The following is a 27043-nucleotide window of genomic DNA, read 5'->3' as shown; positions in this document are numbered from 1 at the left end:
CCCATGAGAGGTTAAAGGTTAAGCGAGTCGCTGATATTAGTTGAGAGAAATATCAAACCTATCACAATTAGGTATTATTATCATGTAATTGTATCTCTTTTGGCCGGTTAAACGTGCAAGGCTTGATTGGTCTTTAACATAATTACCATTGTCTTAAATCATTACATAAAATCTTCATGACTTATTAAAGTGATATTCGTCTACCGCTGTTCATTATGAAGTAATTTGTTGTGTCATTGTCCAGGTTGGATCAATTCAGGTGTCGGTTGTATAAACAATATCTAAAATAAGTGTGTGCGCTCATTGATGTAGACAGAAAGTGTTGTAAATAACCTTTTACGCTTGTGATTAAATTCTGCTTATATCACCGATGACCAGACCTCGCGAAAATAAATGGTTCTGAAAAAGTCGGTAATTACAAGTATCATATATGATTTTACTTGTAGGTTAAATGTCGGCAGTCTGACAGGAAAAATAAGTAAAAATATGTCTCCTAATTTCTTCCGAGAGAAAGTATAATCAAAATTACATTGATGTATGTGTATCATGCTTGTTTTATGTACAATAACAACCTAAAATTAGTTTAAATTTCATTCGGAATTATCTTAATATGATATATCAATTTTATAAATATATTCTTGTTCAAGATCATATAACGTAAGTCCTTATTATCAGGGTCCTATATATACATAGATAAAAACCTTAATATTCTATATACATTATACAACATTATGACTCTAAAGATATTATTTTTATTACTGATATTTATATAATAGATATGTAATAAACATATTGAATCCCTGGAGATGACTACTACAATATGTCATAGATAACTATATAGTGAGGTTTTTTTTTATATTTCTTTTATGAATACTGACATATTGGTAAGAATAATGAAAACAGACAAACAACAATGTGTTTACATAATGTAAATACATCAATAGGGAAAGTTGATGTAAAGAATTGATGACCCAGAATTAACAAAGAAAACAATAAATATGCGCCACCTAGTTAGTGGATTCGTCTACAATGTTTCACGAGAGAATATGTTTTAATGACATCTAGATATTTTGTTCAGAGACTGAATTCTATAATTTTAATGTAAATCATAAAGGACAAGCGACAGGAAATGTTGTTTGACCCTAAATAAATAATTTCTTGTGTTATGGTGTCTGAATTATGATAAAAAATACTCGTTTACAGACAACTTTTAACATCGCTTCTTATTACAAACTATTACAGTCATCAAAGCACTGCCTTACACATATTGATTTCTAATGTCTTTTAGTGATTGTACGTCAAATCACATCATCAATGTTGAACAGTTTATAATGCGTAACTCATTAATCTTGAATTAGATATGTTATAATCCTCTTTTATTTTTGTAACGTTTTAAAATAAATCCCTCCTCTACTGTAAAAGGGCATTCAGTATGAGTGTGTGAACACTGTTAGCACGCCATTGATCGCTAAAACAAATACACTAGCACGGGTAATATCTTCATATCGGTACAGATCACGTGATCGACTGACAAGTACGAATCTATTGATATATTGTAACACCCCTGTCAAATTTATATATACAGAACCTCGGTTAATTTGACGAGTTCGGTCGACACTGTGGTTGAGATTTTATTAGCGACCGTGTGAAAGAAAAATGAAATTTCTGTTGGCGATTTTTGCTTCGTTGATTTCGTCAGCTACTGCCCAAACATCAACAGATGGAACAAACCTATATACAGCTCTTATGAACGGCTATCAGAAACATGTCCGGCCTGGCACGGATTATTCGGTTCCACTAACTATCAATGTCACGTTCGGATTAATCACAATTCAAGAGTTTGCAGAGTCCGAAGGGAAATTCGCCATCACTGGTTTCTTTACTATAAACTGGTTTGATGATCGATTGACATGGACACCGGGAACTTATAACGGTATAACTAATACCCTTCTATCACAGAAAGAAGTATGGAAACCAAATATGGTTCTGGGAAATACTTATAATGGTCTGAAGTTTTTAGGCTTGGATGACTTCTACATCAGGTACATGTCCACTGGCCTAGCCACCTTGAGCCCTGCTGATGTTTACGAAGTCTCGTGTGATGTTGACGTGACTTTCTATCCCTTCGACAAGCAGACATGTAAACTTTTGTTTACCCCATGGTTTTATATGCCGACTGAATTCTCCTTCAATCCCTTAAGAAATGATCTAGATCTAGGAATGTTTTCGGAAAATTCAATATGGCAGCTCCTATCAACACAAATATCTATCGTTGAAAACGGATTTCAGATTGTAGAAATTGCGATTTCATTTAAGAGACGTTTCGCATTTTATGTCGTGAACATGATTTTGCCTCTGTGTTTGATGACGGCCATAAATTCTTTCGTATTTATACTACCGGTCGACTCCGGTGAACGGGTCGGGTTCTCCATTACAAACCTGCTGTCTATCGCCGTCTTTCTGACGATTGTAACAGATGCTCTTCCGGAAGCGTCTATGCCACAAATCTCCGTGTTGTGCTACCTCCTTCTCACGCAGTTGGGCATGAGTGTGATTATCATGCTTTTGACGATTCTATCAATTAAGGTCCACTTGTCAGACGAGGAAACTATACCTCAACACTACTTAAAACTCGTTCAGATAATGGGATCCAAGTGTCGGAAAAGTAAATCCGAAACAGCGATAGTGACTCCGACCGTCGTCAGCGTTACTCCGGCGCAACAGTCACGTGAGAAAAACGACAAGAAGGATGTGTCACGAAAGAAAACGCCTGTCGAACAGAAGCAACCTACAACTGTGGAGGAAACCAACCCTAAAAGTGATGACGTTGAGATCACTTGGAAAATAGTAGGGAACGCATTCGATAAGGCGTCGTTAATGTTTGTCATTATGACGTCACTTGTGATAAACATGACGTTTATGGTATATCTTATCCAAGCTTACTTCTAAGGCTATTTGTTTTCCCGCGCTTTGTCAACATCAGTACATCTATGATTCAAGTTTCCATTTTGTCGTATTCCTGGGATCGTTATTGCTTTGTTTTGATTTTAGCATAGTTCGTTTTATCTATCGACGTAGATATCAGAGGAGCTTCGTGTTTGTACCAGAATACTATTGATGACATCTGGAATTGTGTTTTCAATGTTTTTCATTTTTATTATGTGAACTTTGAATGAAACATGAACTGGGTTGAACATTTGATTTCACATAGGAAATTATTATTGCTAAAGTGATTTTGAGGAGGAATGGATTTTAAGAAGAATTGACAAAATATGATTATTACTTTGCGTTCGGTAACCCACTACGACATTCTCCGACAAGGTTGAACAGCGATGTCTACCGCATTGCATACATATATTGTAAGTGACATTCAAATTAATTCGCGGGGAGAGGTATTCGTTACTATATAAACCATTTTGTATCGTTTCTGTTAATCTTTATATACCTTCATGACAATTAGGAAGAAGTCGTTCTTCCCAAGATATTTCGTGTTTTACATTATATTTTGTTTTGTTTCCATAGCAATACAGACGGGACCGTAAAAGGCGAACGGGTTTTTATGTTTATATGCCAAAGAAATAGCAGTAACGAGAAATATTGCTCGTTGAATTGCAAACATTCTAGTCCATATACAGACTTTTTATAGTGAATTAGAACATTTATACCCTTGCATAGTGAAAACATAAATGTATGATACTAAAAGATTCAATGTTGGAATTTCACTTTGAAATAGTGAAATATTACCAGATGTACATTAATCGTACTATGATACACTGATATGAATAGATACTGTCAATCAACTTATTTTCATGGCGGAACAGATATCGCAAAAGGTAATTAGACGTCATAATGACAAATCAGTAAAATGTCTCGATGCGACATATGAGTCTAAATCGAAAAATAAATATACGTGAAATATGCCATTATGCCCGAACACGCGCAATTCAGTTGCCGCGAAAATAAATTGGCTTACAGTAACTGTTTTACACCATCTAGTTAGTATGTGTGTGACGAACTGACTAGAGATTAATTATAAATATATTGGCTTACAGTAACTAGCTCGTTTTATACTATTTAGTTAGTATATGTTTGATAAACGTATACACATATTGATTAAGCCCGGTGTTGTTTTTTTCTAAAGTTGAATTTATTGTTTAAATTGATTGATGTGCTATATTATCAGATAGCTTAGCGTATGCAAACATGAAATATGATTGAAAAACTACTACACTAAGTCGACGTCAAACAGATATACTTCCTGTTTCTTTTTTGTAGTCTTTACCATTTTCCTGATTTTTTTTATAATTAAGTGATTTAAAGTATTTGAATTTCCAATTATTATGTACATATATATCAAGAACAGTCTATTCCAGGAGAAATGTTTTCTAATAAAAAAAGTTGTAAAACTATTAGTCGTATATTGTTATTTGTCGTTTATTAACACCAAATGTAGATTAATTGGAAAGTAAGTTTGTAATTGTGATCATTATTGTTAAAAAATCTTATAAACATGAATATTATTAATTGACATGATTTGTTATGGGTATTTTTAAGCGGAAATGCAACTCAAAATTATGTTTTTATATGCAGATGTGAACGGTATGAACTATCGATCGTTTCAACTGTTTCCATACGTCGGTTTCTACCAAATCGCACCCTCGGAAACTCCACTAAACTCAGTTTATACCATGGGTTACAATACAAGAGAATTGGCGTTGTATGTCTAAATATATCGACCAACTGCTTGCGTCATAATCATCAGAAGGTGGGTCTTATTTTTGACGGAAAATCGTACTTTACCCAAGTCATTTTGGGATCTCGAAACCGACGTGTTGAAACAGCTAAAAAAACTGAGAAAACCTATCGATCACATTTGCAAATAGAACTTATTTTGCATTTTACATTATTATAATACTTGCTTTCTTTGCCGTATTGTATTTTCTATTGTTAATTCTATATACAGTGACTGTGTTTCCTGAAACATGCTGTTGACCTTACTTGTACTTATTTAACACTTTAGATACATGTATATTTAAGTTATTGCATGCAGGGCTGCTATTTTTATTTATCAAATAGAAGACAAACACAAAATTGATATCTACCAAGACTAAATTTTAATTGAAAATATCCAATCAATATTCAATCAATAACAACCTACATTATAATACTTAGCCTTAAATTGGAATATCCGGAAGAACAGATAAAAGTGCTGGGCCGCTAAACTATATTTGAATATACTTTTAACCTTATAAGAATAGCAGAAGTTGGCCAAAGCTTCAACATGAAGAGGGCAATACAGAGACTGAACAACAACCTTCGTCTTGAGAATATTAAAGTAGACATTACATGGACAGGTATTCGGGGTATGCATTGGCGGGATTTAATCCCTAAGGTCCGTCAGATGTTGTCAGTGAGTCAGGCAGGTCCCCCTTCTATGATGATATTACATTTGGGCTCCAATGATTTAGTTGACCGCCCATGTGCCGAGTTACAAGAGGCAATTGCAAATGATATCCAATTGCTCCACCAGCTATGCCCGAAGACTGTCCTGGTCTGGTCAGATGTTTTGTGTAGGTTGTTTTGGTTTGGGGCTGGGAATTTGAGAGCAGTTTGAGAGAAAGCGGGCACGGATAAATAGGAAAGGTAGAAAAGTAGTGAGAGCCTTTGGGGAAAAATCATACACCATACAGAAATATCTTTTGATTGTCCAGGCCTATCGTTACGTTTCGTAAGGATGGTACTCATTTTCAATCAGCACTTGAGACATTCGTGAAAACACAAATGCTATAGCTTTTTAGCTGCTAAAATTAAAGGGTGTAGGGCATTGGTTGTTGCCAGATTGGGGCAGTAAGCTTTGCTTTCTGTTTGGCGGAATTCTGGCAAGTTGGCGGCAGCATGTGTCAATAAGCAAATTCCCCTTTCATTTTTAAGTGGTACGGGTATCCAGGGTAGGTCTGCTTGGTTTCCCAAGGGACATAACTCAGGAGGAAAAGTGATAAGGGGAGGTAACTCTGCAAGAGATGGATGATAGATCCAAGTTTGGGTGTTGGCTATGGGAGCCATCACAGTGTTTCATAGGCAACTGCTTGGAGCACACCAGCATGGTGTGCTTACACAAAGAGTTTTTTTCTAAATGTACACTTAGTTTGAATTTATTGTTTAAATTGATTGATGTGCTATATTATCAGATAGCTTAGCGTATGCAAACATGAAATTTTTTGATTTTTGTATGATTCAGATGAAAAAAAACTACACTACGATCAGTCGACGTCAAACAGATATACTTCCTGTTTCTTTTTTGTAGTCTTTTAACCATTTTCCTGATTTTTTTCATAATTAAGTGATTTAAAGTATTTGAATTTCCAATTATTATGTACATATTATATCAAGAACAGTCTATTCCAGGAGAAATGTTTTCTAATAAAAAAAGTTGTAAAAATATTAGTCATATATTGTTATTTGTCGTTTATTAACACCAAATGTAGATTAATTGGACAGTAAGTTTGTAATTGTGATCATTATTGTTAAAAAATCTTATAAACATGAATATTATTAATTGACATGATTTGTTATAGGTATTTTTAAGCGGAAATGCAACTCAAAATTATGTTTTTATATGCAGATGTGAACGGTATGAACTATCGATCGTTTCAACTGTTTCCATACGTCGGTTTCTACCAAATCGCACCCTCGGAAACTCCACTAAACTCAGTTTATACCATGGGTTACAATACAAGAGAATTGGCGTTGTATGTCTAAATATATCGACCAACTGCTTGCGTCATAATCATCAGAAGGTGGGTCTTATTTTTGACGGAAAATCGTACTTTACCCAAGTCATTTTGGGATCTCGAAACCGACGTGTTGAAACAGCTAAAAAAACTGAGAAAACCTATCGATCACATTTGCAAATAGAACTTATTTTAGCATTTTACATTATTATAATACTTGCTTTCTTTGCCGTATTGTATTTTCTATTGTTAATTCTATATACAGTGACTGTGTTTCCTGAAACATGCTGTTGACCTTACTTGTACTTATTTAACACTTTAGATACATGTATATTTAAGTTATTGCATGCAGGGCTGCTATTTTTATTTATCAAATAGAAGACAAACACAAAATTGATATCTACCAAGACTAAATTTTAATTGAAAATATCCAATCAATATTCAATCAATAACAACCTACATTATAATACTTAGCCTTAAATTGGAATATTAAACTATATTTGAATATACTTTTAACCTTATAAGAATAGCAGAAGTTGGCCAAAGCTTCAACATGAGAATTAAAAAAAACAGCTAATATTAAAATGGAAACTGGGAACAGGAAATTCCACAAAATAGAAGCTGTTGTATATAATAGACTTACAAATTCTATATCAGCATTTTTTGTTGCTCCAAGTGAAACACCGCCAAATGACAACATTAAATGCTGTCACCGCCAACAGAAATGCGTGACAGTCAGGACAATTCCAAGTACAAATGGCCAAAATATAAATAAATTTGCTGCGTAAAGCCAAAAACGGCAAATAAAATGCTAAAATACCAAAATGCACCATACAAATAAGTGCCAAGCCATATAAAAAATGGCATATAAAATGCTAAAATAACAAGATGCACCATTTAAAGAAGTGACAAAATAACAAATATGAAGAGCAGATGTTAAAATGAGCCAATTGCTCTACTGGAAGCATAACCAAACAAATGTAGGCACAAAAATTATGCAAATCGCATAAAAGAGGACACGGACCCAACCAAAATTTGGGCGTATTAGGGCGACCACAAATAAAACCAGCAATATCAAACTCTTCCTCAAAAATATACAAATTAATGCAGCATAGCAAAACAAAATATATATATATATTTTTTATATTGTCCTGACTGCAAGCACCAATACAACTGAATGAAACGTGCACCAAACAATTACCCACTATATTTGCTTAAAACTTAAGCAACCAAGCCCAAGTGCCTGATTCGCCAAAATGAGAAGAAAGTCTTTCTGTGCTAGTTATACATGCCTGTAAGGCTTGCTGCAACCGATATAAAAACAGATTACTACCCGCACTCAAGCGAACACCAACCGAAAACATAACTTAGTTCTTATCAGTTATTACTGGAATATCTAATGTATTAACCACCTCGCTTAACAATGAAATACCCAATCTGGCTATTGATTCTCACTGGAATCAGTTTAAATGTAGAATAACTTCATCCCGCCAATTAATGCGAGGTAAAATGGCTGACCACACAAGCCTAGTGTTAGGGAACATATCCTGAATTTTGTCAAAAATCCTTCTCATCCTATGCCCAAACTCGCATGAATGAACTTGAGCTACATAATTCCCCCCTCATTGTATCACGAAATGGGAGGGTGACTCAACAATTGGTAAGAGAAGTTTCAAAAGTTACAAATCTCTCCAGCGCAATCCCCTTTTTGCATGCCATACAATACTGAAATTGAAATTTAAGCCTAAGGCAAGCCATACGTGCAAAAAGCATACTTAAAGAAGCTCGTCAGTAGGAACTCTAATATAATTCTTAAAGGCCCTAGATTCCCAACGACATTATTCTTCAATTTTCTCCTCAGAGAAACCTTGCATGGCGGCAAATGCTGCCGAACCCACTCTGAACGAGTGAGACTTGTAACATTCTGACCTTACCCCTCAGCATTCAAAGACTTTCGTAAACGGAAGAAAAATGAAACCTAGTAACAGGGGAGCTGCTTACGTAATGAAAGATATTGTTTCACTAAATACACTGGACATGTAAGCGACCATTGCTAGTCAATGAGATAACCACACTCTTTCCCATTTGATCAGTTTTTGAATGAGGGAGTTTTATTTGCACCATATCATGTCTTGCCTACCCCAAACTGAGACATTATGAGCCAATAAGCTGCTTTAAGCATGACCAACCTCAGACTTGTTTACCACCATCAACTCACCAACATGTAGAAAACCGTAGTATGCTACTAAAAAGAGAGCTGAAAATAATACTGACTACAAACCACCGGTAATATCTGTATAATATCTGGCCCCATCTTTTGAAGGCCATACCTCAAACGTCAACCACCCAGCTTCTGTACTGAGAAACAGCCCACGGAATCACTTCGCCAAATCAAATTCAACTGTAGCAAATATGGTTTCTGACACAAGGTCCACGTACAAACAAGATGAACATGTATTTCCCAATCCATATGCAATACCGGACAACAACCATATTGATGATGGCCCCCCAACTCAGGTCACAACGTCATAACTCGGAACCATCTGCAACCATCCAACAACGGCGTACAGAAAATCTGCATGGAAACCGGACATCTCGGTCAACCATCCTACCACACCCAGGAACAACACGGACCCAAGGCAATCCTCAAACCATCCCATTATTTATAGATAGGAATGCGAGGAGAGTGATTCCCTCAGGATGGTCTCATGGAACATTGGCAAGGGTATGCTGAATAAACTTGATGAGCCCAAGTTTTTAGAGATGATTAACGAGAAAGATATCATATGCTTGTCTGAATGTTGGATAACAGATAAAGACGTTTTCGACATTCCGGGTTATAATAAATGTTCTTTTCCGAGTAAAACCAAAGGTGGTGGTATAGTGATTTTCTTCAAACTTTTAAATAATCATATATTTCTGGAATATCATGTACATAATAGTATTGTAATACTGAAATTTTCAAAAGAAGATGTTAACAAATATTTTATATTCTTCAATTTTCTCCTCAGAGAAACCTTGCATGGCGGCAAATGCTGCCGAACCCACTCTGAACGAGTGAGACTTGTAACATTCTGACCTTACCCCCACAGCATTCAAAGACTTTCGTAAACGGAAGAAAATTGAAACCTAGTAACAGGGGAGCTGCTTACGTAATGAAAGATATTGTTTCATTAAATACACTGGACATGTAAGCGACTCATTGCTAGTCAATGAGATAACCACACTCTTTCCCATTTGATCAGTTTTTGAATAGGGAGTTTTATTTGCACCATATCATGTCTTGCCTACCCCAAACTGAGACATTATGAGCCAATAAGCTGCTTTAAGCATGACCAACCTCAGACTTGTTTACCACCATCAACTCACCAACATGTAGAAAGCCGTAGTATGCTACTAAAAAGAGAGCTGAAAATAATACTGACTACAAACCACCGGTAATATCTGTATAATATCTGGCCCCATCTTTTGAAGGCCATACCTCAAACGTCAACCACCCAGCTTCTGTACTGAGAAACAGCCCACGGAATCACTTCGCCAAATCAAATTCAACTGTAGCAAATATGGTTTCTGACACAAGGTCCACGTACAAACAAGATGAACATGTATTTCCCAATCCATATGCAATACCGGACAACAACCATATTGATGATGGCCCCCCAACTCAGGTCACAACGTCATAACTCGGAACCATCTGCAACCATCCAACAACGGCGTACAGAAAATCTGCATGGAAACCGGACATCTCGGTCAACCATCCTACCACACCCAGGAACAACACGGACCCCAGGCAATCCTTAAACCATCCCATTATTAATAGATAGGAATGCGAGGAGAGTGATTCCCTCAGGATGGTCTCATGGAACATTGGCAAGGGTATGCTGAATAAACTTGATGAGCCCAAGTTTTTAGAGAGTGATTAACGAGAAAGATATCATATGCTTGTCTGAATGTTGGATAACAGATAAAGACGTTTTCGACATTCCGGGTTATAATAAATTTTCTTTTCCGAGTAAAACCAAAGGTGGTGGTATAGTGATTTTCTTCAAACTTTTAAATAATCATATATTTCTGGAATATCATGTACATAATAGTATTGTAATACAGAAATTTTCAAAAGAAGATGTTAACAAATATTTTATATTCTTCAATTTTCTCCTCAGAGAAACCTTGCATGGCGGCAAATGCTGCCGAACCCACTCTGAATGAGTGAGACTTGTAACATTCTGACCTTACCCCCACATCATTCAAAGACTTTCGTATACGGAAGAAAATTGAAACCTAGTAACAGGGGAGCTGCTTACGTAATGAAAGATATTGTTTCACTAAATACACTGGACATGTAAGCGACTCATTGCTAGTTAATGAGATAACCACACTCTTTCCCATTTGATCTGTTTTTGAATTAGGGAGTTTTATTTGCACCATATCATGTCTTGCCTACCCCAAACTGAGACATTATGAGCCAATAAGCTGCTTTAAGCATGACCAACCTCAGACTTGTTTACCACCATCAACTCACCAACATGTAGAAAGCCGTAGTATGCTACTAAAAAGAGAGCTGAAAATAATACTGACTACAAACCACCGGTAATATCTGTATAATATCTGGCCCCATCTTTTGAAGGCCATACCTCAAACGTCAACCACCCAGCTTCTGTACTGAGAAACAGCCACGGAATCACTTCGCCAAATCAAATTCAACTGTAGCAAATATGGTTTCTGACACAAGGTCCACGTACAAACAAGATGAACATGTATTTCCCAATCCATATGCAATACCGGACAACAACCATATTGATGATGGCCCCCCAACTCAGGTCACAACGTCATAACTCGGAACCATCTGCAACCATCCAACAACGGCGTACAGAAAATCTGCATGGAAACCGGACATCTCGGTCAACCATCCTACCACACAGGAACAACACGGACCCCAAGGCAATCCTCAAACCATCCCATTATTAATAGATAGGAATGCGAGGAGAGTGATTCCCTCAGGATGGTCTCATGGAACATTGGCAAGGGTATGCTGAATAAACTTGATGAGCCCAAGTTTTTAGAGATGATTAACGAGAAAGATATCATATGCTTGTCTGAATGTTGGATAACAGATAAAGACGTTTTCGACATTCCGGGTTATAATAAATTTTCTTTTCCGAGTAAAACCAAAGGTGGTGGTATAGTGATTTTCTTCAAACTTTTAAATAATCATATATTTCTGGAATATCATGTACATAATAGTATTGTAATACTGAAATTTTCAAAAGAAGATGTTAACAAATATTTTATATTCTTCAATTTTCTCCTCAGAGAAACCTTGCATGGCGGCAAATGCTGCCGAACCCACTCTGAATGAGTGAGATTTGTAACATTCTGACCTTACCCCACATCATTCAAAGACTTTCGTATACGGAAGAAAATTGAAACCTAGTAACAGGGGAGCTGCTTACGTAATGAAAGATATTGTTTCACTAAATACACTGGACATGTAAGCGACTCATTGCTAGTTAATGAGATAACCACACTCTTTCCCATTTGATCTGTTTTTGAATTAGGGAGTTTTATTTGCACCATATCATGTCTTGCCTACCCCAAACTGAGACATTATGAGCCAATAAGCTGCTTTAAGCATGACCAACCTCAGACTTGTTTACCACCATCAACTCACCAACATGTAGAAAGCCGTAGTATGCTACTAAAAAGAGAGCTGAAAATAATACTGACTACAAACCACCGGTAATATCTGTATAATATCTGGCCCCATCTTTTGAAGGCCATACCTCAAACGTCAACCACCCAGCTTCTGTACTGAGAAACAGCCACGGAATCACTTTCGCCAAATCAAATTCAACTGTAGCAAATATGGTTTCTGACACAAGGTCCACGTACAAACAAGATGAACATGTATTTCCCAATCCATATGCAATACCGGACAACAACCATATTGATGATGGCCCCCAACTCAGGTCACAACGTCATAACTCGGAACCATCTGCAACCATCCAACAACGGCGTACAGAAAATCTGCATGGAAACCGGACATCTCGGTCAACCATCCTACCACACCCAGGAACAACACGGACCCAAGGCAATCCTCAAACCATCCCATTATTTATAGATAGGAATGCGAGGAGAGTGATTCCCTCAAGATGGTCTCATGGAACATTGGCAAAGGTATGCTGAATAAACGTGATGAGCCCAAGTTTTTAGAGGTGATTAACGAGAAAGATATCATATGCTTGTCTGAATGTTGGATAACAGATAAAGACGTTTTCGACATTCCGGGTTATAATAAATGTTCTTTTCCGAGGAAAACCAAAGGTGGTGGTATAGTGATTTTCTTCAAACTTTTAAATAATCATATATTTCTGGAATATCATGTACATAATAGTATTGTAATACTGAAATTTTCAAAAGAAGATGTTAACAAATATTTTATATTCTTCAATTTTCTCCTCAGAGAAACCTTGCATGGCGGCAAATGCTGCCGAACCCACTCTGAACGAGTGAGATTTGTAACATTCTGACCTTACCCCACATCATTCAAAGACTTTCGTATACGGAAGAAAATTGAAACCTAGTAACAGGGGAGCTGCTTACGTAATGAAAGATATTGTTTCACTAAATACACTGGACATGTAAGCGACTCATTGCTAGTTAATGAGATAACCACACTCTTTCCCATTTGATCTGTTTTTGAATTAGGGAGTTTTATTTGCACCATATCATGTCTTGCCTACCCCAAACTGAGACATTATGAGCCAATAAGCTGCTTTAAGCATGACCAAACCTCAGACTTGTTTACCACCATCAACTCACCAACATGTAGAAAGCCGTAGTATGCTACTAAAAAGAGAGCTGAAAATAATACTGACTACAAACCACCGGTAATATCTGTATAATATCTGGCCCCATCTTTTGAAGGCCATACCTCAAACGTCAACCACCCAGCTTCTGTACTGAGAAACAGCCCACGGAATCACTTCGCCAAATCAAATTCAACTCTTTCCCATTTAAGCAAATATGGTTTCTGACACAAGGTCCACGTACAAACAAGATGAACATGTATTTCCCAATCCATATGCAATACCGGACAACAACCATATTGATGATGGCCCCCCAACTCAGGTCACAACGTCATAACTCGGAACCATCTGCAACCATCCAACAACGGCGTACAGAAAATCTGCATGGAAACCGGACATCTCGGTCAATCATCCTACCACACAGGAACAACACGGACCCAAGGCAATCCTTAAACCATCCCATTATTAATAGATAGGAATGCGAGGAGAGTGATTCCCTCAGGATGGTCTCATGGAACATTGGCAAAGGTATGCTGAATAAACTTGATGAGCCCAAGTTTTTAGAGGTGATTAACGAGAAAGATATCATCTGCTTGTCTGAATGTTGGATAACAGATAAAGACGTTTTCGACATTCCGGGTTATAATAAATTTTCTTTTCCGAGGAAAACCAAAGGTGGTGGTATAGTGATTTTCTTCAAACTTTTAAATAATCATATATTTCTGGAATATCATGTACATAATAGTATTGTAATACTGAAATTTTCAAAAGAAGATGTTAACAAATATTTTTATATTCTTCAATTTTCTCCTCAGAGAAACCTTGCATGGCGGCAAATGCTGCCGAACCCACTCTGAACGAGTGAGACTTGTAACATTCTGACCTTACCCCACATCATTCAAAGACTTTCGTATACGGAAGAAAATTGAAACCTAGTAACAGGGGAGCTGCTTACGTAATGAAAGATATTGTTTCACTAAATACACTGGACATGTAAGCGACTCATTGCTAGTTAATGAGATAACCACACTCTTTCCCATTTGATCTGTTTTTGAATGAGGGAGTTTTATTTGCACCATATCATGTCTTGCCTACCCCAAACTGAGACATTATGAGCCAATAAGCTGCTTTAAGCATGACCAACCTCAGACTTGTTTACCACCATCAACTCACCAACATGTAGAAAGCCGTAGTATGCTACTAAAAAGAGAGCTGAAAATAATACTGACTACAAACCACCGGTAATATCTGTATAATATCTGGCCCCATCTTTTGAAGGCCATACCTCAAACGTCAACCACCCAGCTTCTGTACTGAGAAACAGCCCACGGAATCACTTCGCCAAATCAAATTCAACTGTAGCAAATATGGTTTCTGACACAAGGTCCACGTACAAACAAGATGAACATGTATTTCCCAATCCATATGCAATACCGGACAACAACCATATTGATGATGGCCCCCCAACTCAGGTCACAACGTCATAACTCGGAACGATCTGCAACCATCCAACAACGGCGTACAGAAAATCTGCATGGAAACCGGACATCTCGGTCAACCATCCTACCACACCCAGGAACAACACGGACCCAAGGCAATCCTCAAACCATCCCATTATTTAATAGATAGGAATGCGAGGAGAGTGATTCCCTCAGGATGGTCTCATGGAACATTGGCAAAGGTATGCTGAATAAACTTGATGAGCCCAAGTTTTTAGAGGTGATTAACGAGAAAAATATCATATGCTTGTCTGAATGTTGGATAACAGATAAAGACGTTTTCGACATTCCGGGTTATAATAAATTTTCTTTTCCGAGGAAAACCAAAGGTGGTGGTATAGTGATTTTCTTCAAACTTTTAAATAATCATATATTTCTGGAATATCATGTACAAAATAGTATTGTAATACTGAAATTTTCAAAAGAAGATGTTAACAAATATTTTATATTCTTCAATTTTCTCCTCAGAGAAACCTTGCATGGCGGCAAATGCTGCCGAACCCACTCTGAACGAGTGAGACTTGTAACATTCTGACCTTACCCCCACAGCATTCAAATGGACTTTCGTAACGGAAGAAAAAATGAAACCTAGTAACAGGGGGAGCTGCTTACGTAATGAAAGATATTGTTCACTAAATACACTGGACATGTAAGCGACCCATTGCTAGTCATGAGATAACCACACTCTTTCCCATTTGATCAGTTTTTGAATGGAGGGAGTTTTATTTGCACCATATCATGTCTTGCCACACCCCCAAACTGAGACATTATGAGCCAATAAGCTGCTTTAAGCATGACCAACCCTCAGACTTGTTTACCACCATCAACTCACCAACATGTAGAAAGCCGTAGTATGCTACTAAAAAGAGAGCTGAAAATAATACTGACTACAAACCACCGGTAATATCTGTATAATATCTGGCCCCATCTTTTGAAGGCCATACCTCAAACGTCAACCACCCAGCTTCTGTACTGAGAAACAGCCACGGAATCACTTCGCCAAATCAAATTCAACTGTAGCAAATATGGTTTCTGACACAAGGTCCACGTACAAACAAGATGAACATGTATTTCCCAATCCATATGCAATACCGGACAACAACCATATTGATGATGGCCCCCCAACTCAGGTCACAACGTCATAACTCGGAACCATCTGCAACCATCCAACAACGGCGTACAGAAAATCTGCATGGAAACCGGACATCTCGGTCAACCATCCTACCACACCCAGGAACAACACGGACCCAAGGCAATCCTCAAACCATCCCATTATTTATAGATAGGAATGCGAGGAGAGTGATTCCCTCAAGATGGTCTCATGGAACATTGGCAAAGGTATGCTGAATAAACTGATGAGCCCAAGTTTTTAGAGGTGATTAACGAGAAAGATATCATATGCTTGTCTGAATGTTGGATAACAGATAAAGACGTTTTTTCGACATTCCGGGTTATAATAAAATGTTCTTTTCCGAGGAAAACCAAAGGTGGTGGTATAGTGATTTTCTTCAAACTTTTAAATAATCATATATTTCTGGAATATCATGTACATAATAGTATTGTAATACTGAAATTTTCAAAAGAAGATGTTAACAAATATTTTATATTCTTCAATTTTCTCCTCAGAGAAACCTTGCATGGCGGCAAATGCTGCCGAACCCACTCTGAACGAGTGAGACTTGTAACATTCTGACCTTACCCCCACATCATTCAAAGACTTTCGTAAACGGAAGAAAATTGAAAACCTAGTAACAGGGGAGCTGCTTACGTAATGAAAGATATTGTTTTCATTAAATACACTGGACATGTAAGCGACCCATTGCTAGTCAATGAGATAACCACACTCTTTCCCATTTGATCAGTTTTTGAATGAGGGAGTTTTATTTGCACCATATCATGTCTTGCCTACCCCAAACTGAGACATTTATGAGCCAATAAGCTGCTTTAAGCATGACCAAACTCAGACTTGTTTACCACCATCAACTCACCAACATGTAGAAAGCCGTAGTATGCTACTAAAAAGAGAGCTGAAAATAATACTGACTACAAACCACCGGTAATATCTGTATAATATCTGGCCCCATCTTTTGAAGGCCATACCTCAAACGTCAACCACCCAGCTTCTGTACTGAGAAAACAGCCCACGGAATCACTTCGCCAAATCAAATTCAACTGTAGCAAATATGGTTTTCTGACACAAGGTCCACGTACAAACAAGATGAACATGTATTTCCCAATCCATATGCAATACCGGACAACAACCATATTGATGATGGCCCCCCAACTCAGGTCACAACGTCATAACTCGGAACCATCTGCAACCATCCAACAACGGCGTACAGAAAATCTGCATGGAAACCGGACATCTCGGTCAACCATCCTACCACACAGGAACAACACGGACCCCAGGCAATCCTTAAACCATCCCATTATTAATAAGATAGGAATGCGAGGAGAGTGATTCCCTCAGGATGGTCTCATGGAACATTGGCAAAGGTATGCTGAATAAACTTGATGAGCCCAAGTTTTTAGAGGTGATTAACGAGAAAGATATCATATGCTTGTCTGAATGTTGGATAACAGATAAAGACGTTTTCGACATTCCGGGTTATAATAAATTTTCTTTTCCGAGTAAAACCAAAGGTGGTGGTATAGTGATTTTCTTCAAACTTTTAAATAATCATATATTTCTGGAATATCATGTACATAATATAGTATTGTAATACTGAAATTTTCAAAAGAAGATGTTAACAAATATTTTATATTCTTCAATTTTCTCCTCAGAGAAACCTTGCATGGCGGCAAATGCTGCCGAACCCACTCTGAACGAGTGAGACTTGTAACATTCTGACCTTACCCCCACATCATTCAAAGACTTTCGTAACGGAAGAGAAAATGAAACCTAGTAAACAGGGGAGCTGTGCTTACGTAATGCAAAGATATTGTTTCACTAAAGGTACGGACTTGGAAGTGCAATGTCGATTTCTCATTAGCTAGTCAAATGTAGATTAATCCTACACTTCTTCCCTGTTTTTTGATCTGAGTTTTTGAATGAGGGAGTTTTGGTTTGCACCATATCATGTCTTGTCCTAACCCTAAACTTGATACATTTGTGAGCCAATATGAGAGCCTTTATGCAAGTCTGCTGACATTTGTGTGTTAACCACCTACATCAACTGACCAAATACGCTGTAGAGATAAGTTGGCTAAGTTAGTGATGCTAATGAAAGGAGAATAAGTCTGAAAAAAACTACATACTGATGAACATACGCACCAGGTAATAACAATCTGTATTGTCTGGCTCCCATCTTGTTGAAGGGCCATACCTCAATACGTCATCCACCCAGCTTCTTGTAGACCTGAGAATATCAGCCAACGGAATGCAGCCGTACGAATCACGTAATCAAATCAATTGCAACTGATGGCCATGATGGGTTTCTGACACACAGGGGTCCACCCCCCCCCGTATCAAAAGGACACGTGACAATACGTATTTCCCAATACGATCAGATATGCAGTACACGGACAACTAACCATATCGACACATTTGGATGATGGCCCGCCAACTACAGGTATACCCATAGTATAGTCCATTGCTATATGGTGAATCCATCTGCAACCAATCCACACGATACGGAGCGTTACAGAAAATAAGGCATAGGAATCCGGACATCTCGGTCAATCATCCTACCACACACGCTCAGGACCACAAACGGTAACACTCAAGGCAATCCTCAAATCCCATCTCCATTATTAATAGATAGGAGATGCGAGGAGCTAAGGGAAAGTGGAGTGATTCCCTCAGGATAGTCTCATGGAAATCTTGGGCGAAAGGTGATGCTGAACAAGTGCAAACTGATGAAGCCCAAGTTTTGTTATTAGAAGGTGTATTAACGCGAGAAGAGATAAATCATCATATGCTTGTCTCGAATGTTGGTATACAGATACAAGACGTTTTCGACATTCCGGGAGAGGTTATAAATAAATTTTCTTTTTCCGAGGAAAAACTAAAGGTTGGTGGTATAGTGATTTCATCCTTCAAAACTTTTAAATAGGATCATATATTTCTGGGAATTATCAGTGTTACATAATAGTCATTGTAATATAAATTTTCAAAAGAAGATGTTAACAAATATTTTATATTCTTTCTCCTCAGAGAAACATTGCATGGCGGCAAATGCTGCCGAAAATATTGAACTTTTGTAATGTATCACCTTTACCCCCACACCCACTTGAAACGATTTCGTGAGACTTGTAATAGCTGCTTACTTCTGACCTTACCCTCTTCCATGATTTTTCAAATCAGCAATCATTTGCCCAAGACTTTCGTAAATTGGACTCTGAAAAGACTTGAAACTAACTAGTAACAACATTTAGGAGCTAACATATCAAAAACGAGACTTTCGTACGTTAAAACCTATAACAGGGGAGCTGAAATGATATTGTTTCACTAAAATAACACAACTGGACATGTAAGCGACCCATTGCTAGTCAATGAGATAACCACACTCTTTCCCATTTGATCAGTTTTTGAATGAGGGAGTTTTATTTGCACCATATCATGTCTTGCCTACCCCAAACTGAGACATTATGAGCCCAATAAGCTGCTTTAAGCATGACCAAACTCAGACTTGTTTACCACCATCAACTCACCAACATGTAGAAAGCCGTAGTATGCTACTAAAAAGAGAGCTGAAAATAATAATACTGACTACAAACCACCGGTAATATCTGTATAATATCTGGCCCCATCTTTTGAAGGCCATACCTCAAACGTCAACCCACCCAGCTTCTGTACTGAGAAACCCAGCAGCCAACGAAATCGAATCACTTCGCCAAATCATTTATCAAATTCAACTGTAGCAAATATGGTTTATCTGACACAAGGTCCACGTACAAACAAGATGATGAACAAGTGTATTTCCCAATCCATATGCAATACCGGACAAACAACCATATTGATGATGGCCCCCAAACTCAGGTCACAACGTCATAACTCGGAACCATCTGCAACCATCCAACAACGGCGTACAGGAAATCTGCATGGAAACCGGACATCTCGGTCAACCATCCTACCACAACCAGGAACAACACGGACCTAAGGCAATCCTCAAACCATCCCATTATTAATAGATAGGAATGCGAGGAGAGTGATTCCCTCAAGATGGTCTCATGGAACATTGGCAAAGGTATGCTGAATAAACTTGATGATCCCAAGGTTTTTAGAGGTGATTAACGAGAAAGATATCATATGCTTGTCTGAATGTTGGATAACAGATAAAGACAATTTTCGACATGCCGGGTTACAATAAATGTTTCTTTTCCGAGGAAAACCAAAGGTGGTGGTATAGTGATTTTTCTTCAAACTTTTAAATAATCATATATTTCTGGAATAATATCATGTACATAATAGTATTGTAATACTGAAATTTTCAAAAGAATGATGTTAACAAATATTTTATATTCCATTCCAATTTTCTCCTCAGAGAAACCTTGCATGGCGGCAAATGCTGCCGAACCCACTCTGAACGAGTGAGACTTGTAACATTCTGACCTTACCCCCCACATCATTCAAAGACTTTCGTAAATCGGAAGAAAAATTGAAACCTAGTAACAGGGGAGCTGCTTACGTAATGAAAGATATTGGTTTCATTAAATACACTGACATGTAAGCATGTACCCACTGCTATCAATGAGAATAACCACACTCTTTTCCATTTGATCAGTTTTTGAATAAGGGGAGTTTTGTATTTGCACCATATCATGTCCTGCCTACCCCAAACTGAGACATTATGAGCCAATAAGCTACTTTAAGCATGAGAAAACTCAGACTTGTTTACCACAATGACCTCACCAACATGTCCTCAGAAAGCCGTAGTATGCTACTAAAAAGAGAGCTGAAAATAATACTGACTACAAACCCACCGGTAATATCTGTATGCTGTATATCTGGCCCCATCTTTTGAAGGCCATACCTCAAACGTCAACCACCCACCAGCTTCTGTACTGAGAAACAGCCCACGGAATCACTTCGCCAAATTAAATTCACTGTAGCAAATATGGTTTTTGACACAAGGTCCACGTTAACAAACCAAGATGAACATGTATTTCCCAATCCATATGCAATACCAGGACACACAACCATATTGATGATGGCCCCCATCTCAGGTCACAACGTCATAACTCGGAACCATCTGCAACCATCCAACAACGGCGTAACAGAAAATCTGCATGGAAACCGGACATCTCGGTCAATCATCCTACCACACACCATTGAAGGAACCAATGCACCACGGACCCAAGGCAATCCTCAAACCATCCCATTATTAATAAATAGGAATGCGAGGAGAGTGATTCCTCTCAACCCCCCCCCCATGGTCTCATGGAACAATTGGCAAGGTTATGCTGAATAAACTTGGATGATGAGCCCAAGTTTTTAGAGGTGATTAACGAGAAAGATATCATATGCTTGTCTGAATGTTGGATAACAGATAAAGACGTTTTCGACATTCCCTGTTAGAAGTTATAATAATTTTTCTTTTCCGAGGGAAAAACCAAAGGTGGTGGTATAGTGATTTTCTTCAAACTTTTAAATAATCATATATTTCTGGAATATCATGTAACATAAATAGTATTTGTAATACTGAAAGTTTTACAAAAGAAGATGTTAACAAATATTTTATATTCTTCAATTTTCTCCTCAGAGAAACCTTGCATGGCGGCAAATGCTGCCGAACCCACTCTGAAACGATTGAGACTTGTAACATTCTGACCTTACGACCCCAGCATTCAAAGACTTTCGTAAACGGAAGAAAATTGAAACCTAGTAACAGGGGAGCTGCTTACGTAATGAAAGATATTGTTTCACTAAATACACTGGACATGTAAGCGAACCCATTGCTAGTCAATGAGATAACCACACTCTTTCCCATTTGATCAGTTTTTGAATGAGGGAGTTTTATTTGCACCATATCATGTCTTGCCTACCCCAAACTGAGACATTATGAGCCAATAAGCTGCTTTAAGCATGAACCAACCTCAGACTTGTTTTACACACCATCAACTCACCAACATGTAGAAAAAGCCGTAGTATGCTACTAAAAAGAGAGCTGAAAATAATACTGACTACAAACCACCGGTAATATCTGTATAATATCTGGCCCCATCTTTTGAAGGCCATACCTCAAACGTCAACCACCCAGCTTCTGTACTGAGAGAAACAGCCCCAAGGAATCACTTCGCCAAATCAAATTCAACTGTAGCAAATATGGTTTCTGACACAAGGTCCACGTACAAACAAGATGAACATGTATTTCCCAATCCATATGCAATACCGGACAACAACCATATTGATGATGGCCCCCCAAACTCAGGTCACAACGTCATAACTCGGAACCATCTGAAACCATCCAACAACGGCGTACAGAAAATCTGCATGGAAACCGGACATCTCGGTCAACCATCCTACCACACCCAGGAACAACACGGACCCAAGGCAATCCTTAAACCATCCCATTATTAATAGATAGGAATGCGAGGAGAGTGATTCCCTCGAGGATGGTCTCATGGAACATTGGTAAAGGTATGCTGAATAACTTGATGAGCCCAAGTTTTTAGAGGTGATTAACGAGAAAGATATCATATGCTTGTCTGAATGTTGGATAACAGATAAAGACATTTTCGACATTCCGGGTTATAGTAAATTTTCTTTTCCGAGTAAAACCAAAGGTGGTGGTTATAGTGATTTTCTTCAAACTGTTTAAAATAATCATATATTTCTGGAATATCATGTACATAATAGTATTGTTTATACTGAAAATTTTCAAAAAGAAGATGTTAACAAATATTTTATATTTTTCAATTTTCTCCTCAGAGAAACCTTGCATGGCGGCAAATGCTGCCGAACCCACTCTGAACGAGTGAGACTTGTAACATTCTGACCTTACCCCCATCAGCATTCAAAGACTTTCGTAAACGGAAGAAAAATGAAACCTAGTAACAGGGGAGCTGCTTACGTAATGAAAGATATTGTTTCACTAAATACACTGGACATGTAAGCGACCCATTGCTAGTCAATGAGATAACCACACTCTTTCCCATTTGATCAGTTTTTGAATGAGGGAGTTTTATTTGCACCATATCATGTCCTGCCTACCCCAAACTGAGACATTATGAGCCAATGAGCTGCTTTAAGCATGAGCAAACTCATACTTGTTTACCACAATCAACTCACCAACATGTAAAAAACCGTAGTATGCTACTAAAAAGAGAGCTGAAAATAATACTGACTACAAACCACCGGTAATAAAAATCTGTATAATATCTGGCCCCCAATCTTTTGAAGGCCATACCTCAAACGTCAACCACCCAGCTTCTGTACTGAGAAACAGCCCAACGGAATCACTTCGCCAAATCAAATTCAACTGTAGCAAATATGGTTTCTGACACAAGGTCCACGTACAAACAAGATGAACATGTATTTCCCAATCCATATGCAATACCGGACAACAACCATATTGATGATGGCCCCCAACTCAGGTCACAAACGTCATAACTCGGAACCATCTGCAACCATCCAACAACGGCGTACAGAAATCTGCATGGAAACCGGACATCTCGGTCAACCATCCTACCACACAGGTACAGACAACGCCCCAGGCAATCCTCAAACCATCCCATTATTTTATAGATAGGAATGCGAGGAGAGTGATTCCCTCAGGAATTGGTCTTCAATGGAACATATGGCATAGGTATGCTGAATAACACTTGATGAGCCCAGTAGAGAGATTAGAGGTGATTAACGAGAAAGATATCATAAATGCTTGTCTGATTGTTGGATAACAGATAAAGACCGTTTTCGACATTCCGGGTTATAATAAATTTTCTTTTCTCGAGGAATTCCAAAGGTGGTGGTATAGGGATTTTCTTCAAAACTGATTTAATAATCATATATTTCTGGAATATCATGTAAAGAATAGTAAGTAGTAATACTGAAATTTTCCAAAGAAGATGTGTTAACAAATATTTTATTATTCTTCAATTTTCACCTAAGAGAAACCTTGCATGGCGGCAAATGCTGCCGAACCCACTCTGAACGAGTGAGACTTGTAACATTCTGACCTTACCCCCATCAGCATTCAAAGACTTTCGTAAACGGAAGAAAAATGAAACCTAGTAACAGGGGAGCTGCTTACGTAATGAAAGTATATTGTTTCTTAAACACACTGGACATGTAAGCGACCCATTGCTAGTCAATGAGATAACCACACTCTTTCCCATTTGATCAGTTTTTGAATGAGGGAGTTTTATTTGCACCATATCATGTCTTGCCTACCCCAAACTGATACATTATGAGCCAATAAGCTGCTTTAAGCATGACCAAACTCAGACTTGTTTACCACCATCAACTCACCAACATGTAGAAAACCGTAGTATGCTACTAAAAAGAGAGCTGAAAATAATACTGACTACAAACCACCGGTAATATCTGTATAATATCTGGCCCCATCTTTTGAAGGCCATACCTCAAACGTCAACCACCCAGCTTCTGTACTGAGAAACAGCCCACGGAATCACTTCGCCAAATCAAATTCAACTGTAGCAAATATGGTTTCTGACACAAGGTCCACGTACAAACAAGATGAACATGTATTTCCCAATCCATATGCAATACCGGACAACAACCATATTGATGATGGCCCCCAACTCAGGTCACAACGTCATAACTCGGAACCATCTGCAACCATCCAACAACGGCGTACAGAAAAATCTGCATGGAAACCGGACATCTCGGTCAACCATCCTACCACACCCAGGAACAACACGGACCCAAGGCAATCCTCAAACCATCCCATTATTTATAGATAGGAATGCGAGGAGAGTGATTCCCTCAGGATGGTCTCATGGAACATTGGCAAAGGTATGCTGAATAAACTTGATGACGAGCCCAAGTTTTTAGAGGTGATTAACGAGAAAGATATCATATGCTTGTCTGAATGTTGGATAACAGATAAAGACGTTTTCGACATTCCGGGTTATAATAAATTTTCTTTTCCGAGGAAAACCAAAGGTGGTGGTATAGTGATTTTCTTCAAACTTTTAAATAATCATATATTTCTGGAATATCATGTACATAATAGTATTGTAATACTGAAATTTTCAAAAGAAGATGTTAACAAATATTTTATATTCTTTCAATTTTCTCCTCAGAGAAACCTTGCATGGCGGCAAATGCTGCCGAACCCACTCTGAACGAGTGAGACTTGTAACATTCTGACCTTACCCCCACATCATTCAAAGACTTTCGTAAACGGAAGAAAAATTGAAACCTAGTAACAGGGGAGCTGCTTACGTAATGAAAGATATTGTTTCATTAAATACACTGGACATGTAAGCAACCTATTGCTAGTCAATGAGATAACCACACTCTTTCCCATTTGATCAGTTTTTGAATAAGGGAGTTTTATTTGCACCATATCATGTCCTGCCTACCCCAAACTGAGACATTATGAGCCAATAAGCTACTTTAAGCATGAGAAAACTCAGACTTGTTTACCACAATCGACTCACCAACATGTAGAAAGCCGTAGTATGCTACTAAAAAGAGAGCTGAAAATAATACTGACTACAAACCACCGGTAATATCTGTATAATATCTGGCCCCATCTTTTGAAGGCCATACCTCAAACGTCAACCACCCAGCTTCTGTACTGAGAAACAGCCCACGGAATCACTTCGCCAAATCAAATTCAACTGTAGCAAATATGGTTTCTGACACAAGGTCCACGTACAAACAAGATGAACATGTATTTCCCAATCCATATGCAATACCGGACAACAACCATATTGATGATGGCCCCCCAACTCAGGTCACAACGTCATAACTCGGAACCATCTGCAACCATCCAACAACGGCGTACAGAAAATCTGCATGGAAACCGGACATCTCGGTCAACCATCCTACCACACCCAGGAACAACACGGACCCAAGGCAATCCTCAAACCATCCCATTATTAATAGATAGGAATGCGAGGAGAGTGATTCCCTCAGGATGGTCTCATGGAACATTGGCAAGGGTATGCTGAATAAACTTGATGAGCCCAAGTTTTTAGAGATGATTAACGAGAAAGATATCATATGCTTGTCTGAATGTTGGATAACAGATAAAGACGTTTTCGACATTCCGGGTTATAATAAATTTTCTTTTCCGAGTAAAACCAAAGGTGGTGGTATAGTGATTTTCTTCAAACTTTTAAATAATCATATATTTCTGGAATATCATGTACATAATAGTATTGTAATACTGAAATTTTCAAAAGAAGATGTTAACAAATATTTTATATTCTTCAATTTTCTCCTCAGAGAAACCTTGCATGGCGGCAAATGCTGCCGAACCCACTCTGAACGAGTGAGACTTGTAGCATTCTGACCTTACCCCACAGCATTCAAAGACTTTCGTAAACGGAAAGAAAATTGAAACCTAGTAACAGGGGAGCTGCTTACGTAATGAAAGATATTGTTTCATTAAATACACTGGACATGTAAGCGACTCATTGCTAGTCAATGAGATAACCACACTCTTTCCCATTTGATCAGTTTTTGAATGAGGGAGTTTTATTTGCACCATATCATGTCTTGCCTACCCCAAACTGAGACATTATGAGCCAATAAGCTGCTTTAAGCATGACCAAACTCAGACTTGTTTACCACCATCAACTCACCAACATGTGGAAAGCCGTAGTATGCTACTAAAAAGAGAGCTGAAAATAATACTGACTACAAACCACCGGTAATATCTGTATAATATCTGGCCCCATCTTTTGAAGGCCATACCTCAAACGTCAACCACCCAGCTTCTGTACTGAGAAACAGCCCACGGAATCACTTCGCCAAATCAAATTCAACTGTAGCAAATATGGTTTCTGACACAAGGTCCACGTACAAACAAGATGAACATGTATTTCCCAATCCATATGCAATACCGGACAACAACCATATTGATGA

The 27043-nt window shown here is 38.1% G+C and overlaps 1 protein-coding gene across 1 annotated transcript; it reads left to right on the top strand.

Moving 5' to 3' along the window:
* Positions 1–1528: 1528 nt before the first annotated feature.
* On the top strand, positions 1529–4370 carry LOC138331755 (acetylcholine receptor subunit beta-type lev-1-like). The gene is made up of 2 exons (XM_069279518.1): positions 1529–3359; positions 3523–4370. The coding sequence occupies exon 1, from the start codon at positions 1657–1659 to the stop codon at positions 2947–2949; it is 1293 nt and encodes a 430-aa protein (XP_069135619.1). The 5' UTR covers positions 1529–1656; the 3' UTR covers positions 2950–3359; positions 3523–4370.
* Positions 4371–27043: the final 22673 nt, after the last annotated feature.

Source organism: Argopecten irradians, chromosome 9 (genome assembly GCF_041381155.1).
Source record: "Argopecten irradians isolate NY chromosome 9, Ai_NY, whole genome shotgun sequence".
NCBI classification, from domain to species: Eukaryota; Metazoa; Mollusca; class Bivalvia; order Pectinida; family Pectinidae; genus Argopecten; species Argopecten irradians.
This window is presented reverse-complemented; position numbering and strand designations above follow the sequence as displayed.